This window comes from Ursus maritimus, unplaced genomic scaffold (assembly GCF_017311325.1).
Source record: "Ursus maritimus isolate PB19 unplaced genomic scaffold, ASM1731132v1 scaffold_32, whole genome shotgun sequence".
In the NCBI taxonomy this organism is placed as follows: Eukaryota; Metazoa; Chordata; class Mammalia; order Carnivora; family Ursidae; genus Ursus; species Ursus maritimus.
The window spans coordinates 8,811,875-8,828,605 of record NW_024425786.1 but is presented as its reverse complement, the minus strand read 5'-3'; the positions used below and the strand labels follow the sequence as shown (position 1 = coordinate 8,828,605).

At 52.1% G+C, this 16,731-nt stretch overlaps 1 protein-coding gene across 4 annotated transcripts in view; it reads right to left on the bottom strand.

Annotated features, from left to right (window-relative positions):
* The window catches only part of MFN2 (mitofusin 2), a 28,487-nt gene extending 11,777 nt beyond the window's left edge, over positions 1-16,710 (bottom strand). The window contains exons 1-8 of one of the 4 annotated variants that reach the window (XM_008694714.2): positions 15,813-16,710; positions 14,519-14,656; positions 10,205-10,383; positions 6,385-6,520; positions 2,835-2,997; positions 2,038-2,162; positions 1,233-1,341; positions 1,007-1,114 (exon numbers count right to left, since the gene is read on the bottom strand). In XM_008694714.2, the coding sequence (XP_008692936.1) occupies positions 1,007-1,114; positions 1,233-1,341; positions 2,038-2,162; positions 2,835-2,997; positions 6,385-6,520; positions 10,205-10,379 (816 nt within the window). In that variant the 5' untranslated portion in view covers positions 10,380-10,383; positions 14,519-14,656; positions 15,813-16,710. Of the gene's footprint in view, positions 1-1,006; positions 1,115-1,232; positions 1,342-2,037; positions 2,163-2,834; positions 2,998-4,613; positions 4,743-6,384; positions 6,521-10,204; positions 10,384-14,518; positions 14,657-15,541; positions 15,793-15,812 lie in introns of those variants that run through there. The other 3 variants (XM_008694715.2, XM_008694716.2, XM_040645786.1) reach the window with 3 other exon arrangements.
* Between the last annotated feature and the right edge of the window lie 21 nt (positions 16,711-16,731).

Sequence of the window (16,731 nt, the reverse complement as noted above, 5' to 3'; positions counted from 1 at the left end):
CTCTCCCTCTGCCCTTCCCCCGACTCGTGCACTAAAATTTTTTTTTTTTAATTTTAATTAAAAAAAAAAAGCTTAAACATGCCCCAAACTGCCTCTCATTAGAACCAGCACAGTGTTTCACTTTGGTGCCCCAAAAGGAAAGGAATGAGGGAGCCAAAATACAAATCGTTTATAAAATGAGTGACCGGAAAATCTCGTCTAGCTCTGAAATCTTAGGGTTCTACTGCCAGGTGCTTTCCTCAATGTTAGATTTCTTCCTTTCAACAACTCTGTTACATCCACCTCACAGGCGAGGGGCCTCCCGGTCACACCGCCCGGCGTCAGCCTGCCGGCTTCGTGCCTCGCCATCCCATGTTACCAATCCACTACTCCTTTCTCTTTCCTTTCCTTTCATGCAGAACAAGCAAAGAATTAGGAATCGTGAGTGAGGGTCAATTCCTCTCCGGTCCTCCTTTAAGCTTCTTTCCTGGATGGCTTCCGAAAGCTGAGCCTGCTCTAAAATGATTAATTCTTTATGAACTGAAGCAAGCACTGGCCTCAAACAAGGGCGCAGCTGATGCTGTGGGGACGCTCTTCAGACCTGAACGGTGGCCTCTGCAGAGTAGAGGGAGCGGGGGAACAGAACGGGGGACCTGGAAAGAGTGCTCTCAGAGCCCTCAGAGGAATACTTTGGAAACCTCTGGTGATGAATCCTTTTTTTTTTTAAGATTTTATTTATTTATTCGACAGAGAGAGAGACAGCCAGCGAGAGAGGGAACACAAGCAGGGGGAGTGGGAGAGGAAGAAGCAGGCTCCTAGCGGAAGAGCCTGATGTGGGGCTCGATCCCAGGACTCTGGGATCACGCCCTGAGCTGACGGCAGACACTTAACGACTGAGCCACCCAGGGACCCCATCCGGTGATGAATTCTGTCACAGAGGCCTGATGTGGCCCAGGACCCCACGAAGAGGCCCTGGGTAGACACACAGGGTGGCACTCCCCAAACTGATGAATAAAGAGCCACCCACCTCTTCCATGTACTCAGGCTCTGAAGCAGACGCATCCCAGCGGTTGTTCAGGATGAAGATGTTCGGGCGGGACAGGCGCTCACTCACCTTGTGGAAGAACTGTTTCTCCTGATGGGGGAAAGACCTCAGTATAAGAGCGGCTGTGTCGGCAAGGCCCTGTCAGCGCACAACCCCCTCCCGCTCAGCTGGGTTCGAGGGGCACAGGAAGAGGGGGAAGAGGGGCTACCGTCTGCATCAGCGTGGACTCTGAGTTGGCCACCAGCACAAACACATCAGCGTCCAGGCAAAACTTGTCAATCCAGCTGTCCAGCTCTGTGGTGACGTCAATGCCAGGGCTAGAGGTGACAGGGGCAAGGGGCAAACTACATCAGGCACACAGGCACACAGAGTAGGGGCCCTACTCTTCATGCTTTGACCGGAGGCAGCCAGGCAAAGGAGGAAGAAGTTCTCGATCTGAGGGAAAGGGGGCCTGGCCTTTATCAGAGGGAGGTTCACTTTTCATTTCATACTCTTCTTGATTGAGATGGTGTGTTTTGTTCCATCCTTGTGCCACTTTTATAAAAATAACGATCTGTAATTTCACTTTGGAGATAACTAAGGTAAAATTTTATGCGCGAGTCCCATAACCACTAAAGTGCCGCACATACTTCCGAAGATAGTTATAACCTGTCCCCAAAGTGTTCCTTCAAGAAACATAAAACACCACATGGATCCCACCACCACCAGCTCCCACCCCTAATACATGCACCAACATTGGGTCGAGGCTGAGACACTCCTTAACTTTTGGGCATCCCCCCATCCCTCTTTACAGACCATCACTGGGACCTCTCCAGGCCACTGACACCAATGGATATAGTAACCAGCCCCTGGGAAATCCAGGAGACAGGAGGGTTTGGCTGAGCCAGTCTGAAAGGTGGTCTACTTAAGCAGAGCAATGACAGGCCCCAGGGGACCCTGGCCCGGATGATGTAGAACCAGAAACTGGGGGACTGCCCAGTTTGGACCTCCGAGGGAGGCTCTTCCCCTCTCACCTGTCCATCAGCACGAGGTCATCCTTCAGAAGCGGACACTTGGAGTTGGGCCACATCACACTCACCAGGCTGCCAGCATGCAGCTGCTCGTCCTGGTGAAGGGCATGGGCCAGCTGGTTCACAGTCTGACGGGGGAGGAGGGAAAGAAAGAAAGGCCAGGGCTGAGGAAGAGTTGCCAGGCAGCAGGCGGCCCGTGCTGCTTGGCACGCACAGCGTGGCGGCCCAATGCTGTGGCCTGCCCTGCTACCCCCTCTTCTTTCATTTCACACAGAAAAGCCAAGAGCACGGAGCTGCCAGTAAGAAACCACTATTCTTCACTCCCCTTTAAGCTGCTTCCTTGGATGCTGTCCTAAAGCTGCGGTTATTCTGCACCGATGAGTTCTTTATGAACCAAAAGCAGCGTCTGGCCCCAAACAGGAACACAAATGGTTCTCAGAAAAACAAACACAGACAAGCCGCTAGCTGTTGATTCAGAATCACCCAGCCAGTGCGGGAAACGAGGCACAGGCGCGCTTCACGGCAGAGAGAGGCCGGCTGGCCTGCTTGGCATTCCACAAGGAACTGGAGCCTCCTGCCTCCCGACTCTCCCCGAAGCTGTGGCATCTCCTCAACGGCTCAGCGCCAACAGGGCTTCCCATCTCCCTCCGCGGGGGCACTGCCCTCTCCCTTGAGGTGCTGACAGCCCGCTCACAAGGGATGCCCTGGTTGGTCTAAGCTCTAAAGCCGCGAGCACACGCAGGGCCACCGGCCGAGCCTGCCGGCTCCAGCTGGTGCGGTCCCCGCCAAAGCACCCTCACCTTGACGCTCCGCTTCTCCTCCGAGCCCTCTGTGAGGAGGAAGGCCTCGTGACCATCCGTGCCCTCGACCCGCAGGAAGCAGTTGGTGGTGTGGCCGATCCCAGAGGGCAGGACTTTGTCCCAGAGCATGGCATTGATCACCGTGCTCTTCCCGTTGCTCGTCCTGTGCGGGGAGACCGGCCCTCAGCGAAGCTCCCCACACCTGCACTTCAGCTCCCACAGTGAGGCTGCCGGCCCAGAAGCCCAGTCTCATTCTCCTCGGGGGCACCGGTACCCCGACAGGCAGAGTGGACGCTCCGTGTTCGTGAGGACGGATGGACAAACGCCTCTGGCCTGTGCCCATGATGTGCTCCCGGTTCATCACAGCAAGCCTACCCGCGAGCAGACACTTAAGGGTCCTTGAGCCCACCCGCCGCTGACTGGCAGCCCCTCAGCATCACCAAGGAGACTACCTGTCTACCTCCGAGGGATAACCCCCTCTGCTTCTACTGGAAACCAGGGGCTCACCCCCGGGACAGTCTTCCTCAATCTAAGTGACCTCAGCTGAATGACCCCAATGTCCCTGGCTTTCCACAAAAGGCCCCTTTGCTGCTCTTCTCCCATCACGCTCCTCCTCACCCGTGAAGCCCCACCTTCAGTCCCCTGATAACTGTCACCACTGGGGAGATGACTGGAGCGCTCTTGCCCAGCACACCCCTCTTCTAGATTCCAGTGAGGTGAGGGCCTGATCTCTGAGATTAGGATGAAGAAATGACAGCCCCCAGGAATAGAGGGCCACACCTGAGGCTGGGGCCATCCCGATCCTCATAACTAGCACGGTGACCTTTAACAGAGGTTCTTAAGTCCATGTGACTGATTTACTAACGCTCCGTGTAGATCCATAAACCCTTACATTCCTTTCTAGAAGAACAGAAAGCCCTGACACGTCACAGAACAGGAATTAGACCTCTTGCACAACCCTTGAACAATGAAAGCTATAAACAGGCACCACTGTATCTACCGAGAATCAGGAAATGCTAGAGGCCCCTGTACCTTCTCACTGATGAACCACCCCTAGCCCTTTAAAATCCTCTTGGCTAGGGGCACCTGGCTGGCTCAGTCCGTGAAGCACAGACTCTTGGTTCCAGCTCAAGACATGAAGATTGAGCCCCGGGTCAGGCTCTGCACTGGGCGTGGAGCCTGCTTAAGATTCCCTCTCGTTGGGGCGTCTGGGTGGCACAGTGGTTAAGCGTCTGTCTTCGGCTCAGGGCGTGATCCCGGCGTTATGGGATCGAGCCCCACATCAGGCTCCTCTGCTAGGAGCCTGCTTCTTCCTCTCCCACTCCCCCTGCTTGTGTTCCCTCTCTCGCTGGCTGTCTCTCTGTCAAATAAATAAAATTAAAAAAAAAAAAAAAAAAAAGATTCCCTCTCGCTCTCATCCCCTCCCCCTCACGGGTCATTAGGAGCAGGACTCCGCCTTGACTGCTGTGTGTATAGCATCGACCTGTCCAGGTGCCTTTTCCCTGTATTAGATTTTAACTTTTTTAAAGGTACTGTGATAAAATGAAGAACGTATTTGTTTTTTACTCCCAGTTCCTGGCACTGAGCTCCTAAAATCCTTGGAATTTCCTAAGTGATGGGAAGGAATGTCTTTTGTCATTCACAGGAGCCCCTTTTGAGCACACCTGTCTATGCTGATGAGGGGATGCAGGGTGGGGTCCTTAGATAGTCTCAAAATGGGCTGGTCACCAGAAAGACCAAATGATGAGAGGACTGGAACTTTCAGCCCCACCCACCTACTTCAGGGAAAATGGGCTGTGGATTCAACTCCGTGAAAAGTCTTGAACAAGGAGGTCTGATGAGTGTCAGGGCTGATGAGGGCATCCACACGCGTGGAGGGTGGTGCTTCTGGACCTCACCCTATGTACCTCTTCACCGGGTTGTTCTGTATCCTTCAGAGCAAACCAGTAAACGTAAGTCAATGTGTCCCCAGCTCTGTGAGCTGCTCTAACAAATTAATCAAGCTTGAGGAGGAGTCACGGGAAGGTCCGTTCTACCACCAGTGGGGCAGAAGCCCAGGTTTCCCAACAGCATCTGAAAGGAGGCCAGTCTTGTGGGACCGGGCTCTTAACCTACAGGAACTGATGCTCCCTCCGGGTAGACCATGTCAGAGCTGAGTTCCACCTGCACGATACCCAGGGTCTGCTGAGAGCTGCAGCACTGCTCAGGGGTGCGGGAAACACTCCAGACCTCTAGTACCTACTAGACCTCAAAGCGTAACAAGGACATCTGATGGCTAAACCTGTAAGACTCTTGGAAGAAAACAGAAGAAAATCCTCATGACATTGGATTTGGCAAATTCTTGGATATGACACCAAAAGTATAGGCACAAAAGTAAAAATCAGTAAATGGGACATCAAAATGAAACATTTCTGCGCAGCAAAGGACACAGTCAACAGAGTATAAAGGCAACCCACGGAATGGGAGAAAATATTTACAAATCACACACCTGGTAAGGTTCATATCCGGAAATATATACAGAACTCCTACAACTCAACACAAAACCCACAAGCAACCCAATCTAAAACGGGCAAAGGACTTGAACAGACATTTCTCCAAAGAAGATACACAAATGGCCAATAAGCACAAGAAAAGATCTCAGTATCACTAATTAATAGGGAAATGCAAACCAAGCCCCAGTGAGATCCCACCTTACACCTATCAGGATGCCTATTATCAAAGAAAGAGAAAACAAGTGTTAAGAGGATATGGAGAAACTAGAACCCCTGTGCACTCCCGGTAGAGATGTGAAATGGGGCAGTCGCTACGGACAATATGGTGGTTCCTCAAAAAGTTACAAATAGAATTACCATATGGTCTAGGCAATCTGCTTCTGTGCATATACTCAGAAGAACTGCAAGTAAGGACTCGAACAGAGATTTGTACACCCACGTTCATGTACCATGATTCACAATAGCCAAAAAGTAAAAGCAACCCAAGTGTCCATTATGGATGAATGGATAACCAAGACACGGTCTATACACCCAATGGAGTATCACTCAGCCCTAAAAAGCAAGGACATCCTGAGGCATGCCATGATGAGCCTTGAGGACGTGATGCGCAGGGAACGAGGCAGTCACAAAAGGACAAATACTGTATGAGTCCACTTACTCGAGGTCCCCAGAAGAGTCAAATTCATAGACAGAAAGCAGAATGGTGGCTGCCAGGGGCCGGGACGGGGGTGGGGGGTTGGGGAGGAGAACAAGGAGTTAGCGTTTAACGGGGACAGAGTTCAGTTTTGCAAGACGAAGACGTTCTAGAGATGGGTGGTGGTGATGGTCGCGTGACAACGTGAACGTACTAAGCGCTGCAGGACCGTATACACTTAACCGTGATTACGATCGTGAACTTTCTGTGATGTGTATTTTACCACAGTTAAGAACTGAAAGAGGAGGAGGAGAGCCATACGCTCTGAGGCATGCCGGCTGCTTCCCACCCCAGACGGGGAGACCGCATGAGTGCCCCCCTCCCTCCTGTTCAGGAAGAACACGTGAGGGCTTCACAGACTCACCGGCCAAAGAAAGCTACTTTCATGTGCCGCCGGGCCAGCACCTCGCTGATGCCCCTCACTTTGGACAGGTAGCCTTTGACGTCCAGAACCTGCTCTTCTGTCGTAACCGGGTCCAGCTCCGCGTTCCTGTGAGTGTCTGGAGGCAGAGATTGAAAACGAGTCACCGCACGGTCAGGGCAGCTCCACGGTCAAACGCCTGTGGGGGACAGAGTCCACCACCGTGGCTCCCTGCCACCGCCTGCCCAAGGCCGGATCCTGCCGTGGGACTGCGGCCCAGCAGTTCAGAACAAGGCTGGGAAGCAAGGCTGCCTGGGTTCCAGTGCAAGGCAAGTACTGCTGCTCCCCTCTTCCCAGCTTTGTGACCTCAGGCAAACGAACCTTCCAGAGTGTCAGTCTCCTGATCTTAAAGAGAACAGCAGTGCCTACCTCCTACGACTGTGGCAAGGATTAAATGAACAAAATTCAGGGGCGCCTGGGTGGCTCAGTCGGTTAAGCGTCTGCCTTCAGCTTGGGTTGTGATCCCTGAGTCCTGGGACTGAGCCCCATGCAGGGCTCCCTGCTCAGTGGGGTGCCTGCATTTGCCGCTCCCTCTGCCCCCCCCTTGCTCATTCTTGCACTCTTTCTAATAAATAAAATTTTTAAAAAAATGAACGAACTAACAGAAAGCAAACACTCGAATGTTTATGGCCATCACTTCTGTGTTTCACTTAACACACACGGTTTTCACTACCTACCAGTCACCGTTCTGATCCGCCTTCCAAACACGATCTCACTCAGTCCTTGTCCTTTCCCTGCCACACACTCAGTAAATGGCAGAACCAGGAATGGGACCCCGCGGACCTTCACAAGGCCCTTCCTGATCCTCCCTGCTCCACCCGGGCCTCTTGCCAGCCCCATCTCACACGGCACCTCACCACGTCCCCACCCGCACCACGCTGCTTCCCCACGACTCTGGGCTTTGCTCAGTGCACCCCAACCCCTCCCTGCACGCATGTGCTGCCTTGGAGTGCTCTGGCTCCTTCCCACTTAGCCTTGAGTGCATGGACTGCACAGCCCCCAGAAGCCTTCCCCGCCTCCCCCAACCAGAGTCAGGTCCCCTGTTTGTGCTTCCAAAGCACCCTGAACTTCTCCGACCTTAGCGCTCACCTCACCATGGTGTAACTGCCGAGCTCACCCGCATCACCTCCCGCGTGAGAGCTGAACTGTCGGGTCCCAGCACTCGGCAGGTGCACAGTGTTTGCTAAGCCAACAGGTACTGGGATCACCTCGCTGCTTTCCTCCAGTGGCCTTGACAGGCAGATGGACAACAAATGATGGGAGCAACGGAGCAAGATGCTGCCCCATCCCACCTGGTACTTGCGCCAGGAAGGCCGGCCCAAGTACAGGGATGTCTGGCCCCTCGGCACACGCTCGCTGCCAATGGACTGAATGTTTATGCCCCCACCGTGGGATGGGTCACGATGCATGCAGCCCTCATGACTGGGACTGGCATCGGTATCAGAGACCCAAACAGCTAGCTAACTCCTTCTGCCACTCTGTTACCAGGGATGTGCCAGAGAAAAGACCAGTCCAGGAAGCCCGCCCTCACAGAACACCGAATCTGCTGGTGCCCGAACTTTGGACTTTCCAGCCTCCAGAACTGTGACAACCAGTTTCTGTTGCTTGTAAGCTACCTAGTGTCTGATATTTCTGTCATGGCAGCCCAGGCAGACTAAGACACTTGTGAACCACTGGGCTGACGACATGATGCCATGCAAGGAAGCGGCCAAACCAACAAGCCCTCCCAGGTCCACTGGTCACCCCAGCCTCAGACCTATCACCATTCCTCCCTCATAAGGGCACATGGGCGTGGCCTCTGGAATGCACCTGGAAGGAAGCTGGGCTCTCAAGCACGTGACCATATTTAAAAGAAACAGCCAGAGGTGCCTGCCTGGCTCAGTCATGATCCCAGAGTCCTGGGACAGAGTCCCACATTGGGCTCCCTGCTCAGCGGGGAGCCTGCTTCTCCCTCTGCCCCTTCCCCCCCATGCTCTCTCTCCCCGCTCCTCTCGCCCTACCTCAAATGGATAAAATTTTTATTAAAAAAATAAAATAAAAAATAAAAGAGACTTGTCAGTGGACTGACAAGTCTTTAGAGTCCAGTCCCAAGGCAGCCACCATACACTCCCCAAGCCAGGGCAGTCCCAAACACATCTCAGGAGCACTCCAGCTCTTTCCCCTCCAGCCCACCAACAGTCTCACAACAAAAGGAATCAAGCCGCCCATTCCTAAAGCCAGCACATAAACACCTTCATTAAGTACGTGTCCCTCCACAGCACCACCTAAGGAAGTGGCTCAGAGCATCACCAATGGTCAGCCTGGGCTCTGGGAGGAGTGGCTGGTCCACCCCATCTCTGCACGCACAGTGCCAGGTGCACCCGAGCTACTGCCAAATAAACGGGTAACGATGGAATAATTTCAACTGCCAATCTTGTAACTTTAGAATTCAGATTTTTAAATCAACAAATATGTAGGGAATGCCTTCTTCTGCATCAAGCACCTCACTCGGGTAGGGCACAGAAAGTCCACTCTCAGTCTTTGTTTGCTCAGGCTACTCCAATGAAATACCAAAGACTGGCTGGCCCGTTCAACCAGAAATGTACTGCTCCCAGTTCCGGCGGCTGCAAGTCTCACAGCAGGGTGCTAGCCCAGTCGGGTGAGGGCCCTCTCCCATCAGACTTCTCACTTATCCTCTTGTGGCAAGGGGGCTAGGGAGCTCTGTGGGGTCTCTTTTATAAGGGCGCTAATCTCATTCATGAGCACTACCCCATCACGACCTCATTACCTCCCAAAGGCCCCACCTCCTAACCCCATCACATTTGGTCTTAGGATTCCAACATGTGAATTTGGCAGGGTGATACAAACATTCAGACCACAGTACTGGAAATATTCCCTTTCTATAAAAGGAGCCTTAAGAAGCAGCCTGTCACGTAAACCAACCAACCAGAAGCCAGGCCTCTCTAGTGGAAAGCAGAAGGTGAAGTGTGTCCCTGGGGCACTTCCACTGAACATCGAGAGTTTTGCAGACCAGAATTTAAAAAAAAGCCCTGGTCTTGCCTGACCACCTCTTTCACAAACAAGGAAACCAAGGCAGGGAAGACTCAGCTACTGGGTCTTTGCTGACAATCCCAGACATGGGAGCCAATGTGTGCCTTCTAGAGGGGGGGGCTGAGAAAGCCAGAGGCTGGGGTTGGCAACTGACTGAGTGGGGCCCTGGGAACCCTTCCTCCTCTGCTGATCGGGCAGGGACCAGAGGCGAGGCTCAAATTAGTAACTAGTGGGAAAGGTGCCAGTGACGCAAGTTTCCTATCCATAATCCCGTTGACTATAAATATCAGAGAAAGAACACCCTGGTCAGGGACAACCCATACCCACACAGGGCCTGGTATAAATGGCGGCCAGAACCAGGCCAAAGAAAACACCTGGGCTTCGGATTTAGAGACACCTGGAACAGCCCTGCTGTGTCACTTAAAGGTACTGAGCAATTCTCAAAACCTCAGTCTGGTTGTCTTCTACACGGGGGTAAGATTCACTGACCCCTCATGATTCAATGACACAGAATACGCAGAATTCCTAAATGATAGGTCCCTTGTTTTCCTGGCCCCATCTCCTTGGAGCCCAATTCCACATTGATTCCAAGAGCAGAAGACTGCTGAAGGTGACAACCTATCTGGGCATGAGCTCCCCAACAGCCAGGCTCTACCTCCCCACCCCCAAATCCTCCCACCTAAATACGGAAGCTGACAGAGGAGTGGGCCCAGCTCAGCAGGCCCTGTCTCACCTTCAAGGAAAGTGGCACTCTCCTGGATGTAGGCCCCCAGCTGCTCAAAAATGCCATTGATCTTCTTCTTGGCAGTGACAAAGTGCTTGAGTGGGGAAGCATTCACCTCAGCCATGTGTCTCTTGTCCTTCTTGACTGTGACAATGGAGTTGCACCGAGAGAAAAGCAGGGACATCGCGCTGCAAGAGAAAACAAGGTGAGTAACCTGGGAATGCTCGGACGTTCTGCTAGCTCAGACGTTCTGCTAGGGCCATGACAGGGCACAGTCGGGGGTCTGGGGCTAGCTCTGGGGGCCATCAAGAGCACGGGCCCTCCAGGACTAGATCAGACACTGCAAGAGAAGACCAGTGTCCTCAAGAGGACGAAGGGAGGGCTGAGGACATGTGGCAGTTTCCCTGTGACATGGTGTGGGCACTGAGTTGGAGCCAAGGCCCTGAGTTGAAGCCTTGGGCTGGCTGATCCTCACTTATTGACCGATGACAGGCCCTGCCCACCCCACCTCAGAGAGTCAGGCAGGGATCGTGAAAGGACATATGAGAAGCCCTCCTCTCAGCCTTAGGCAGAAAAGTGTGACGGAAATCTCACTTCTTTCCTACACATCACCCACCTGAGAAAAAGCACTGAATACTGAAAGCAGTGAAAGCGAAGTGATGCTCAAGGTCCATGACCCACCCACCCCCCCACCCCCGGCCACGCTGCTGTCCAGGTCACAATGCCGTAATTCCTAACAGGTTTTTTTGTTTTTATTTTTGGTGGTGGTCAGGAGTGGAAAAGGGTGATGCTCAAGTGACAGAGGTTTACTTCTATCTACTTAGAAACACTTATTGGTCTCTTTCATTATAAATGTGTGCACTGTAAAAAATGTGGAAACCGAAGGAAAAATCCATAACCCCACCATTCTGTGATAAGCACTATGAACACCTGTTTCTCAGCGGTCTGTTTTTGGGTAGGCAGCTCTCTTGCCCTCCATCATACACACATTTTTATAGCCTGTATTTTTCAAGTCGTAATAATATGTTAGGGACTGTGAAGCTTAACTCCAAAGTCCTAGATCTTTGGTCAAAGCCCAGAGAGGCAGACAGACCAGAGAAGGCGGCACCCGGATGTGGCTGGGAATCTCTGGTCCCACAAGCACACTGCTCCCGAGTTCCCACCATGCACGGAGCTACTTCCCCTGCACAGCCCTCGGATCCTGGATGTCAAAGGAAAAAGGCCCCTCCAAGGATAAGGGGGAGTGTGCCCAGCTGCGTGTGCCTGGTGCTACGGCTCCGACACCCTGCAGATTCTTGTGGGCCACTCCCTCCCCAGCCGCCCTCATCACAGCACCGCCAGCTCTTCGCCCGAGCTGGCATGCAGCGCTCACCGCCTCTGGGAAATGAGGAGGCTCATGAGTGAACACACACAAGAAACTTCCCAACGGTGCCAAAGGGTACTGAACATGTCCCTGAGCAGCAGAAAGAACACCTAGACAAAGTGCAAAACAACTGAAAATTGGCTCTTAGGATCTAATCATCCCAAAGAGTGGGCAGACACACACACAGGGAAGTATCGACCCACATGTCTCACTTAAACCTACAAATTACTCTGTTACTGATTTCTAGGGAGACAAGAGACACAAGTAACTGTATGTCCATTTCTACCTCCCTCCTCAGTAAACCACAACTGTGAGATTTTCTTAGCACAGAGGTCGCGTGTCAAGGACTGCTGAGGCAAAAGAACTGAGAAGGGAAACTGGGAAGAAAACACCACTGGCTCCTCCAAAGCACCAAATCAGGATTCACGTGGCCCAGCAGGTAAGGCTCTCAGAGAAACAGGGAATGAGTGCAAAAAGAGGAAAGCATCAAAAGGAGAAGAGAAGGGGTCTGAGATGGGGCATGATACAGCTGGTAGATGAGATTCTGGAATCAGAGCTGGGTTCAAATCGTACTCTTTCTGGGCCGCACAAACTTGGGCAGGTTACTTAACCTCAGAGCCTTGAATTCTTCATGTGTATGACAAGTGTGATGCCACGCAGACTGAGAAGACTCAAGAGGACACAGTACAAACTTAAAGGTAGTTTTATGTGTTATAAAGCAGCAAGATCAAATGACTTTCCCCTCAAACACCTCCAGGGAAGGGAAGAGACAGCTCCACCAACACACCCAGGGCTCCCCGCCACTGCCATGGGCAATCCAGGGAACAGGTCTGTTCAGGGCTGAGGATCAGCAATGCCCAGCCCCAGAAGTGACTTGCTTGCAGGCAGAAAGTTCCTTGAGATCAGGGGGGGTCTAGAAGCATGTGCTTTTGAGTTCTGGTTCATTGCTGACAAGCCCAAAGGATATGAAACCAAAAGTGTTAGTGTTCAGTAAGTGTAAGATTCAAAGGCACGTTAGTCAAAGCTTAGTGGTTCAAGGTTATAAGAATCTGCTCGGAGTTGCACCAGTCCAGGAACTGACCCGCTCTCACCATTCCCCGGCCTGCAGCGGCATACCCCAAACCTTTCCCATGGATCCTACGTTCAACCCATCCGAACCATCTGATTGCTCCAGCTTGGTGAACTCCCAAGCTGAGGTTCCGTGTTTGTGTTGCTGCTTCACCCATCTGGCACATTCCTACTGTCCTTCTAGACCCAACTCTAGCGTGACCCCCTCTGTCAAGCCTTCCTTGGCATCTCCAAAGAGGACATGCAACCTGACCAGACTTTTGTTTTTTTAACCACACTGACTCCTCGTCAACGAGCTTCCAGAAAGACAGTCTGATAGAGTCATGACCTATTTCCATTTCTACTTTCCTCCTCCATGACTGTGAGAAACTGGATGAGTTAGTAAATGCCCCTTAATGGGAGTGCCTTCTTACCCTTCCATCCCTGGAATACCCAAATCTACTTTTTTCTTAAAAAGCAGCTTCTGGCAAATCATCTGTTTCTAGTGTTTGGAGCTCAGGGAACCAAGACAGTTGAACAAACCTTTCAGATTCCAGGATCTGATCCTTCAAAGAGCAAAGCCGGACATACATATGTGCACCAATGGACCAAAGTTGCATAATACACACACACAAGCCAAGACAGGGCCCCTACTACCTTGGGGCTTTGCCTGATGGATTCCTACCCTTACAGGGTGGTAGGAAGCAGCTGGGTTCCTGTTCCTCCCCTGGGAAGCCCTGATAGTCCCTACTTCACTGCAGGGCTTACCGCAAGCATGTGGGGCCAGTCCCCCAGGCACAGCTGGGTTAGAGTAGCTCTACTATCGGCTGTACATTACATGGCATGCTTCAAGCTGTTGTGACAGCCACAAAGTGCTCTTCAAGTCAGGGTTTCGGATAGTTTACAGAAGCATTTCCCAAAGTGCGGTCCACAGAAATATAGTACACCCAACGCTCCAGATAAACAGGGTTCCATAGTAGAAAAAATTTATAAAACACTATATACCATGGTCTGCCTCCATCAGAGCACATGACCAAAGCAAAGACTTTGGAAAGGAAGGCCTGTTACAAAGACACTAGCTTAACCGTATTTAATGCAGCATTTCACAAATTATCTAAAGAAACTCTTCTTCTATGTAACAGTTTTTAAAATCCTGAGGAACATACTTTGGGGAAAGCCTCATTCATCCTGGCACTCTCCCTCTCCCACCCCAAGACAGTGCTAGGGGCACAGTATTAACAGGTATTAGCCTGAGACCAGAACCAAACCCTGTTCTAAACTGAAAAAATGCTTGGCCTCTAACTAGGCTATTAGTTGAGGAGTATTAGGCATCTTGCATGTGGGAACAGCAGTAACAAAATTCACTGCATGGTGTGTTTGGATCCCAAGCACAGTCCCTGAATCCACACCACCTCCTTACCCAGTTTTATGCACAGCAACTCCTAGCAGGGAAAATAAAATAGGTCCACGGATCGTCTGCTGGCACAACTGGAACAGAGGAGAAGCTGAGAAATTGAAACAAAAGAGTATACAGGGTAAAGGGAGCAGAGGAGACTCTCAGAAGAGCTGTGATAAGGAGCCAGTCTCTGCTGAGCAGAGAGGGGGAGGGAGGAGCCAGCATAGCAGAGAACAAGGGAGACAGATAGAGACTAATTCTTCAGGGAGCCCAAAGATTCCAGCCACTTTCTAAACTTTCAATCTGTAAACAGGCTCTCTCTGCCACCAGTGAAATCCTCCATGGAAGTAGAAAGGACATACAGTTGTTTGTTTTTTTTTTTCAACACAGATTGGAAAACTCCAGCTCTGTGCAAAGACGACCCCATCCAAGACACGTGCCACTGGATGGCCAGCACAGCACACGCCTTGCCATTTAACCCAGATCCAGGGTGCCAGATGTCACAACCACCACTTACTTTTTGGATGGTGAGAGACCTTCACAGGCTGGGCATCATGGGCATGGCTGGAGTCAAAAAGATGAAAAGAATCTGAGTTCTCCTCTGTCCTGTCTCTCAGATTGAGGTTGGCTACTGTGTCGACTCCACCAATTCCGACTTATTGGAAAGGAAAAGGAACATGTCAACAAGCAGCAAATTAAAAAAAAAAAAAAAAAGGTGCACAAAACATGTTTAATCCATTTTAAAGCCAAACAAACTCATCCCTGAGGGAAGCTTAGTCATTGCCTGCACTAGGATGGTACGTGAGGGAAGTGCCCTGGAGAAAAACACAATACACAGGTGGGGACAATCCTGGGTATGCACAAACATGTGGTCAGCCACATGCTGGTGAGACACAGGAGCCTGCTAAAGGCACGTCCAGAGAAGTGAGAGGACAGGAGGTAGGAGACCAAAGACTGGGCTTGAGGACTGTGGAACTCAGGACTAGAGATGGGATAGTGGGGTTGAGGAATAAGTAGAACTTATTGAAAGGCTATGTAGATGCTGTAAAATAGCTCACTTAATTTTCAATTCTATGGGGCGAACAGAAGCTTGAAATACTTAAAAGATTTAGAGACTGCTAGTTAAGTGGCCAAGCTAGAAACTGTGATACCACCTCCCTTTGACTCCAAAGCACACTTGTTTTTAACTTCCTGGAGCTGCCTTACTCCACCATTGCTGGTGGGAAGGGTGACAATCAAGAGGCCTTTCTGGGAGGAGAAAAGAAAGATAGAAATGAAAGGAACAGGGCAATGAAGGATTACATACAGAGGACGGGCAGTTTTGGCTTCAGGTATCCAAATAGCTAATTATTAGGCACGTTCTGTGTCCTCCTGCGTGTTGCTAGGCGCTACAGTTAGGGATGGGTAAAACAGTACCTGCCCTCAAGGGGCTTACCTTCAGGTGAGAAATCAAACAAGAAGTAGGTGACAGCACAGGAGTGCAGTAAGTGCCCAAAGTGGGAGAGGGCAGGGCGCTATGGTGGTGAACTTGGGCACTTACGTGCTGAGTAAATGCTGGCATATACAGAAGACTGGATACGAAATGGCGAAAGGGCTGGGGTGCTAAGTGGCCGCAAAGGATGGAAAGGCGGGGGAGACGAGGAACCTCAAGAACCCCACCCCCAGTCCCGATACCCGCGTCCCGCCCCCTGCTCGCAGGGCCGCGGAGGGCCCCACAACGAGGCCGGGGCGTGGGGCGCCCGCCTGCCCGGATCCACAGCCCCCGGGGTTCCAGCGTCCCACCAGTCCCCGCCCGGCTGCTCAGGACTCACAGGGTTGGGCCGGGCGGGTCTCCACCCCTCCGGCGCGCTCGCCCTCTCACCTTCACCTTCCCGGCCTCGCGGCGGCCATCATGCCCCCAACGTCACCAGACGGCGCCACCCCGAGAGAGTGGGGGGGGAGGAGGGAGGACTCGCACGTCACTAGCCGCCGCACGTTCGCCGCCCTGGCCCTGGTCAGTCGATGGACTCCGAACTCAGGCGGTTAGACCCTGCCACTCCTTACGGGTCAGTGGGTCTGTAGGCTCAGCGCCCGGAGAAGCGTCTCAAGCGGGATAGTTCACCGCCGGGGCGTCCCAAGCCCATGACGTAAGCCTCGGGACTCCCGCTGCATCATGGGGGCTGTAGTTCCGCCCGGCGCCCGTCAGGGCGGGTGGGCGGGGCCTCGAGCTGTCTAAGGGACCGAGAAAACAAGGGCGTGGATTAAAGGTTCGTTCCCGCTTTCTTGTCTATTGCCCCAGAGCCTGACCCCAAGGCCCCTGCCAGCTCTGTAATCCAAGCCTGCGCTTTGTAATTTTAGAGAAGAGCTCTTAACAGGAAGACAGGAAGCAAACTTGGGCCTGCTGCCCTTGAGTTGACTTTGAGGAAGCAAGAACAACCACAGTCACCGAACAGGCAGGGTACCTAATACATCATTTTATTTAACCTTCACAACAGTCCCTTGGAGGCTCAGAGGACAGATTACCGCAGCTCACATATGGCAGATCACTGGGCCTCATTATGTGCCAGGCACTAGGACACAGCAATAAAGAGGTCGCCTGGTGGCCTCAGCCCAGGAGGGAAGGCTTGAAACCTGTGCTCGCTAGTGAGGCAGCTACCAGCCACGTGTGGCTATGGAACCCCTGAAAGGTGACCAGTGCCAACTGAGATGTGCTGCAGACTTAGTACCAAAAAAAAAAAAAAAAAAGAGGAG